Consider the following 8,209-nt stretch of genomic DNA (forward strand, 5'->3'; position numbering starts at 1 on the left):
TTAGATTGACCAAGTCTTCAAAGCACATGGGAGCAGAGAATTACTGCTGTCCAGTAAACCATAACCTTAGGCTTGTGATTGAGATCCTGATCTTCAAATGCTCTTTTTCCCCTCAGTTGGCTAAAACCAGAGATGGTACTTTAAAGGTGGTGATGAATAGCTTTAGTGAACTATTAACAAATGTGCTCGACCCTATTGTTAAGAAATGTTGTTTTTATATGGGGAATTAAAGTTGCTTTTGTGCTATGGGGTGCATTTCATGAGAAATGAACAAGAACCACAGATACATATTAATTATGATGGTCTTTTCAGTGAATTTTAATTTTAGAAAAAGTTCTCCGTTAAGGTTTACATTTTTAATGATGAGCTTAATGTAAGTTGAGGACCCCACTTGGACCATTCTGTTTGTGTACGAGTGTGATACATGTAATGAGTTGGTTTCATTGCTTAAATAGATGTGAAATCTCAAGTAAAAAATTTAAATTAGTCTATGTACAGACTGACCCAAGTGCCTGGGTTGTGTGCTTTGAATTATGGCTATCCCTGTTCAAGGGAATAATCTTAATTATAAATTAAAATGTGGATCCTTTCTCCAACACACTACCAATATCTCAATTAAGTGGTTAGTGGAGTGGACACGCAAAAGATGGATAGCACTATGACACCATCCACCAGATAGTGCCCGATTGTAAGGGATCGACACTGACAGGGACCTTTTGAGTAGGTGACGTGTTTTCTTGGTTAAAGTTGGCTACATAGTCTAAGATTTTTTTAAAATGCCATCAAGAAGATCAAAATTCTCCTAATAGCGTTCTGATTATGGAACTCCTGCTGCAGAGATCATAAAGATTCCAGATTTGGTATCCAGTTTATGCTGAGTTAATAATTCTTGTCCTGAGAAGTAGTCATGGTACTGTAGTTAGTTCTGCATCCGAGTTATGAACTGTAGAATCAACCAAGGTTCTTGATGGTTATTTTAAGTAGTCATCCCTAAAGAAAAGACACGCTCCTATAAAGCACCTTTATTAAAAGTTTGTTTAACAAGCACCCCAACTGTATTCACATACACTTTGAAGTTATCGTAACATTTGCAGACATGACAGTTATTTAATGCACATACATCTCACAATGACCAGATTGACGACCATTGATTGTCATTTTTGGCTGTATTGGAAATATGGTGGTGAAATGGCTGTTGCTGCTTAATTTCCAGCATGAACAAACAAAGAAGCAGATAAACCTCAATTTCATCAAAAGTAACACTTTCAACGATGTAGCACTCCCTCAACACTGCACAACAGTGTCAATGTGTTATATGCTGATGTGTTGAAGGTTGCTTGAAATCCCAATCATTTGGGTCAAAGATTGCTACTAACTAAGCCAAGTTAACCTTGCTGGAAAACGTGCTTAACTTAGGGTAGAAACAACCAGGAGGCCTATTAACCCTTTATTTTCATTTTCAAAACTGTATTTTATTTTATAAAATGTGTAAAAATACAATACAAAATATTTCAGTTTGTATATTTGAATATTTGCAAGAAAATTCAATTTGCCTCTATGTCCCATTCAATTGTAGTGGAATTGATATTGATAAACTACACTTTAGCCAAGGGCAAAGACATCTCACATTAGAATTAACAGACATTGCAACAGATATAAAGTTCTCTACAAACCATGCTCCACTGGGTGCCTCAATATATTTTCTAATTTTTAATTCATTAATGGGATGAGGGCGTCACTAGCTCGGCAGCATTTATTGCCCATCCCTAATTGCTCAGAAGGCTGTTCAGAATCAGCCACGTTGCTGTGGGTCTGGAGTCACATGTAGGCCAGATCGAGTAAGGATTACAGTTTCCTTCCCTAAAAGATGCTAGTGAACCAGATGGGTTTTTCCGACTATCGACAATGGATTCACAGTCATCATTAGATTCTTATTTCCAGATATTTTATTGAATTCAAATTCCACTATCTGTCATGGTGGGATTCAAACCCGGGTTCCCAGAATGTTATCTGGGTCTCTGGATTAACAATCCAGCAATAATACCACTAGGCCATTGTCTGGATTTACATTTTTTTTGTAATGCACAGCCCAAAGAATTCTGCCATTTCCAGTCCCTCAGTGCACTATGGTTGAAAGGCCTTAAGCAGCAACCATTCTCCATTGCACCTCTGCAGCAACTGCCCTAAGTGTTAGTACATCACTCAGTAACTATTATCCTGAGAAGCAGTCATGGTACTGCAGTTAGTTTTGCATCTGAGTTATGAACTGCAGAATCAAATAAGGTTCTTAATGGTTATTTTAAGTAGCCATCCCCAAAGAAAAGACATACTTCTATAAATCACCTTTATTAAAAGTGTTTTTTTAACCAAGCACCCCAACTGTATTCACATACACTTTTAATATTCGGCTAATGCCCAAAACGTTGACTGCTCCTTTCCTCCAGATGCCGCCTGGCCTGCTGTGTTCTTCCAGCCTCTTATTCAGCCTGATATCTCCTGTAGGTCAGAGAACATAGCAGTGAAGGGTGAACAGAAAGTGGGTTCACATTTAAATATGGGCAGCTGAGTTTTGGATGCACTCAAGTTACTGGGAAGTATTTACGGTTTTTATCTGGTAGGGAATACAAGGTTTCCCGGGTGACCGGTCTGCCAAGCTCTTGCATGCCCCTGAACTGAACACAGTTTTACAGGGGATAGGCAAGGCCTTGTGCAACCCACCCACCTTCATCCCAATTGAAGTCCTTAAGTGGCTTGAGCTGCTTACCACCCAGACACACATTTAAGATTGGTAGGAGGAATTAAGAGAATGGGTAATGCCAGACAGGTATGCTGCTCATGCCCCAACCAGGAGAAGAAGGATAGGCCTTAAGAGCCCCCTTTCCACATCAGGCTCCCTCCTCCCACAGGGTGACCCAGCTGGTGTTCTGTCACCACCCCAAGACCCCATGCACTTATCTGATCCTAGACTTTGAACCTGGGGATTGCTTATAATTCCAATCTTAACTACTACTGTGGTACAGCTCTATTTGAGGTAGGGCTTGAGCAGAAGTCCTTTCTCCAGCCAATTAATGCTGCTAGATGGTTGTATTAACTGCAGGGATGCTGCTCTGGCAGGGTATATTAACCACCAAATCTTGCAGCATGCTGGTAGGCAATCCTGCTTCCAAATAAAAGCATGCCCTACGATGGATGCAGGTTAGGAGTCTGGCCAGGAGAACATTTGAATAGTTGCGTCAGGAGTTAACACAGACATTGGAGGTTTCAGTAGCAAATAGCTGAGACAGAGATGGAGATATGTAGTTTATGGTGATGGAAGTAAGAAGTCTGGGTGATGGAGAGGAGTTCATGTCAGATTCTCAACTCAAAATCAAATAGAATGGCAAGGTACAGACAGTGGCAAAGGCAAAGGATAACGTGTGTGTTTCAGGAACTGAATTTGTTTCAGAGATTTAAGACAATGGCCCTCACCATTATAGATCCATCAGATTTCTTTGAGTCTATTTGGACAATTCAGTTCCATGGCACTTACGCTTTATTTTATTTTTACTCCAAGCTTACTATTTTTTTAGAAACCTTCAACCTTGTTATTTAAACTCTTCAATATAGAAAGTAATATGCTTCCCATTTACTTTGTCAATCCCCTTTCATTACAATTGAGAATTGCAACTAGATAACCTGTCTCATTTCCAGAAAAATACAGAACACAAGTTCAATAACCTTTCTTTATACTATAAACCCTTGACACTGCAAATCATTTCTTCCCTTGTGATTCCTTTTACCCCAGTATATATGGACCTAGAATATCAGTTTTTTGCAGCAATCAATGCTGTGAGTTGCCAAATAATTTAAGCAGATTTTTTTTAAACTGGACATGGAAGTAAAACACTTTGAATATAAATGACACAGATGCCCAAATAGCATTGTTCAATAACTTTGTTCTGTTGCAGATGGCTACGCGTTTTCTCAAGAAGAACATGGTGCAGTTTCACAGAGTGACATGGTCCGTTCCTATGATACCACCAAAACAAAAGATTGCAGCAGACTGATTAATGTGAACCTCCACAAGTATTAAACTGATCAAAATTTTTAGCAGATTTTTGAGCATGCTGACCCTACTCAGCAGCAGCCAACAACAAAAAAACGCATTCCTCGTTTCTGTGGCCTTAGCCTACTAGCTTGGCTTAATTTCACTCTTGCACTGATGTCAGAGATCTAATGCTGTACCTAAACTAATACTGTGTTGCTGTCCTGATCAGATTCTAATAATGTAAAATTGTGGGTGCTTGTGAAAAATAATCATTTAAAACAATACCGTATCTTATGTGGAGCAGAATGGAACTGTCAACTCTCCTACCCTCTAACCCACTTTCCCCATGTGCAAAGTGACAAATATCTTATAATAGGCTAATTTTATTTGAGCAGAAGTTGGAGGATGAGCTGGGTGAGACAATTATATGTTGAATTCATTTGAATTTCATAAGCTGAAGATTGTTCTGCATTCACCTTAGGTAGTGCAGTATCATAGGAGAAAGTCATGATTGGATAGACTCACCCTGAATGGCGCTGCCTGTATGAGACCTTGAGATTATTATAAAATGAAAGCCCAAAAACAGCTTGCCAACTTGAAATGAAGAAAAATGACAATTGCCCTAGTCAGCCGTACCTGAATAAGGCTGTCAAAATGAGTAAATGTCTGGGACTCATTCTTTTTAAATCATTTGGAATTTTGGGCGGTCTGTTCAATGTTTGTGTAAAAATCTCATGTCTGATAGTATTCCTCAGCAGCTTCTCTATGTAACATTCAAGTTACTAATACAGAAAAATCCTTTGCTTTAGATTAGTCATTTGGTGATTCAGTAAGTTGGTGTCCTGGGGTAATGAGATGAACTATTCACTGATAGTCTCTCATGCAATGTTCACCTGATGTCAACTTCCTTCCTGGGGAGAGACTGAGCTGAGAGCAGGTTTCCCCGCAACACTTGAGCACCAATGTACGCTACTGTCACACCTAGCCGGTCACAGCACCACATTTACCAGAGATTTTGCAGTAGGTTAATTTTGCAGTAACACCCAGTTCAACCCAGCCCAGTCTTTGCCCCCAAGAGACAATGGGAAAAGGAGAAAATGAATTTCACCCCTTCTCCAAAATGCAGAACTCCTTTAGAATTTTGGTTCAGAGATCAATTGAAGCAAGGAAAAGAAAATCCTGTCTGAGCACAGTTCGTGTCTGAATTGTGTTTTTTTTTGTTATTTGAAGGGACATTCAGAAATAGACCCAGGTAGCATTTTTTTTAAATATATAACTTCTCTAAGAATTACCAAAGTGTGCAAATGTTAAATTAAAGCTAGGAAGGTTACACATTTTGCATGGTCTGCACATTGTTTTGTGTTTTTCATCACCATTAACATTGTTTCTATTTAATGTAATAATATGAAACTATGCTTTTGTCTCACATTAACCATGGCATCGAAAATCACTTGTGTATATACAATTACAATTTCCTTAAATGTCCCTTGTATTCAGATATTTTTATTATAAGCTGGTCCATGGTCAGACTCTGGATGTATTGCTTATGAACAAGTGAAATTGTGCGTCTTGTGTGTCATTTCTAAAGGTATCTCTTTAAGTATCCTTTTAGACACGCATTCCTAATCGATGTCTGCGGCATGGAGTGACACTTCAGAAAGTAGTATTTAATTAATTCCCTGCAGTTTCGCAGTGTCCATAGGTCTGCAGATTTTTTTCTAGCAGTGATACAGGTTTCCTTGACTGATTAATGTTCGCTGGTACTTTTAATACAAGGAATAAATTGCAGTGGTTCTCTCCACGTTTTGATGCAAATTCCTATTAACTGCTTGGCAGTGGTGTTAATAGTTGCAGTAGATAATTCTTTAACAGCTTTTGGAACAGTATGGACCTGCTTCTATAACACAGAAAAAGTTGTGAATAAAAATTTTATAAGCTATCTATCTCTGACTTGGGTGTTGTCCTGATTTGAAATTACAATTTTAAAAAAGAAATCCTCTTAAAGGGGAACTTAAGATTTTTTAAATTTGTTTAATTATTGAATGTTTTAAATTAAGCACCTGTTGCAGATGTGAAACGCTAACATAGTTGCAATATAGTTTTGTCAAAGTGACATAGAAAATATATTGAGCCCTGCGATATTATACGCCTCCGTAAGGAACAGAGCTGCATTTTTCAGTGTTTGACTCAGAATGAAAGCCATTTAAAATGCCTGTAATGGAGGAGTGAGAAGGGCCAGCTCGAAGATTCTCTCTCCTGCTTCAACAAAATGCTCCTTCCCCCTTCTCAAAGTTATGGCCAAGAAAGATCAATTCAAACATTGCTAAAAGGAGATAAGAGGTGCTGCTTGTTATCTTGGACTCGTCAGAACCAGGACAGAAGAAACAGATTTTGCAGATGGGGGTTGGTGGGGAGAAAGGGGAGAAAGAGACCCCATGTTATACAGAATGAAAAGATAGTGCTGATTGGTTGGGCTGTCATTGGCAGAAAGTTGCAGCAGGAATAGTTAACTACCAGTCTTAATTCTTAGACCAGGCAGGTATTTGAATTGGTCAGGGTGTTGCCATAGAAATGTATCACAGTTTGACGGAGTCACCGACCCCTTTCTTTTGGAAGAGGTGCCATGTATGTACAAGTTTCTTTAGCTTACATAAAACATAAGGGTATAAATGTATGTAGCTTCTAGCACATAGAAATGCATCACACTGTTGGCCTGGCTGATGATCTTAAACTGGTTACCAGTGTAGCTCTTACCACAGTTCAGATTATTTAATAAATGATTTAGATGCGACTCTGCTATTAGAATAGTGGATAGATTTTTGAGGTTTGCCAGGATGGGTGTGCAAAAATAATTTGAGATACTTCAGACAGTGAACCTGAAATTCTTAACATACTGTTAGAAAACAGTAAGAAGCACGGCCTACATATGACTCCAAATTCGCTGCAGTGTGGTTGACCTTATATGCCAGCTAAAATGTCTAGCAAACCACTCAATCTAAAAGGAGTGAAACCAGAAGCACCACCTGGCATTAATCAAGGCACTGGAAACACCAACAATAAACCCAACCCTATCAAAGTCTTAACATCAGCAAAACTTTGGAGAGCTGTTGCACAGACTATTCAAGCCATATCCTGAATATATTCAGAATTATTCTTTGAGGAGAAATCTTTTCACTTAGGATGGTGTTGGGAGTCTGAAACTCAGTGCCTGAGTCATAAAAACTCTTGTATCGTTTAAGGAGTATTTAGGTATCCATATGCATTGCCATAGACTCAAGGTTATTGACCAAAAGCTAGGAAATGGAATTAGAGCAATTAGAGGATCTTTGTTGACTGTTGCTGGTCCAAAATGCTACCTCCTGAACTGTAAATGTCTATGAGTCTGCAACCCCCCTCCTCCCACCTCTTCAGCTGAAGAATTAGCTAATCCTCCCAGCAAGTACCAACTGGAAGAAGTGCCTAAAGGAGGAAGAACACAGGAGCATACACAGCTGTTAGACTGGTAGCAAGCAGCTAGGAAATCAGCAGGTGAAAATCCTGCATAACCTAGCCTTCATGCCATGATTGTAGTTGATAGCAATACTGGACAAGTCAGATCCCAGAAAAAAAAACTGACTTGATCGATCATATGTTTAGTTATCACAGTTGGTTACCACAGGGGTTGATCACAAATGTATTTTCATGAGGCTGTAAATGTTCTCTAACAATGGAACATGAGTTCATTATGCGAAAGAAGTGTTTTATATATACATAATATATATGACCAATATCTCTTAATAACTATTTCCCAATATTGTCCTTTTACAGATGTTGAATTCCAGATCAATTCCACTTCAATCTCAACTCTTTCAGGTTTATTTAACTGACTTTTTTCCACAGTTTATTTTCCTTCAATTGCAGAGAGGTAACTTTGCGATTCCTTTCCAAACCTGCCGGCATAAACCCTTCATGACTCTGATCGCCTCATCTGTTTCAGTTTTCACAACTTGAAGATTTCTAACCAAACTCTACTGAGTTGGAAGCTTCAAAAACTGAAACATGCTAAAAGAAACTGTTCTCCATTCTGGACTGAATACTTAATTCTTCCAAATTAAAGATGGCTTTCTGGTCTGTTGTAAGCTCATTTGTATAATAGTATTACAGCAGTTCTGTCAGGCACTTAACTGCAGTCATATGCTTCCT

At 38.7% G+C, this 8,209-nt stretch overlaps 1 protein-coding gene across 1 annotated transcript in view; it reads left to right on the top strand.

Moving 5' to 3' along the window:
- Window positions 1-5,582, top strand: part of atp8a2 (ATPase phospholipid transporting 8A2) — a 701,479-nt gene extending 695,897 nt beyond the window's left edge. The window contains exon 39 of the mRNA XM_048597580.1: window positions 3,948-5,582. Coding sequence (XP_048453537.1) covers window positions 3,948-4,072 — 125 coding nt within the window. The 3' untranslated portion in view covers window positions 4,073-5,582. The remainder of the gene's footprint in view (window positions 1-3,947) is intronic.
- The last annotated feature ends 2,627 nt before the right edge of the window (window positions 5,583-8,209 follow it).

This window comes from Rhincodon typus, chromosome 6 (assembly GCF_021869965.1).
Source record: "Rhincodon typus isolate 14 chromosome 6, sRhiTyp1.1, whole genome shotgun sequence".
NCBI classification, from domain to species: domain Eukaryota; kingdom Metazoa; phylum Chordata; class Chondrichthyes; order Orectolobiformes; family Rhincodontidae; genus Rhincodon; species Rhincodon typus.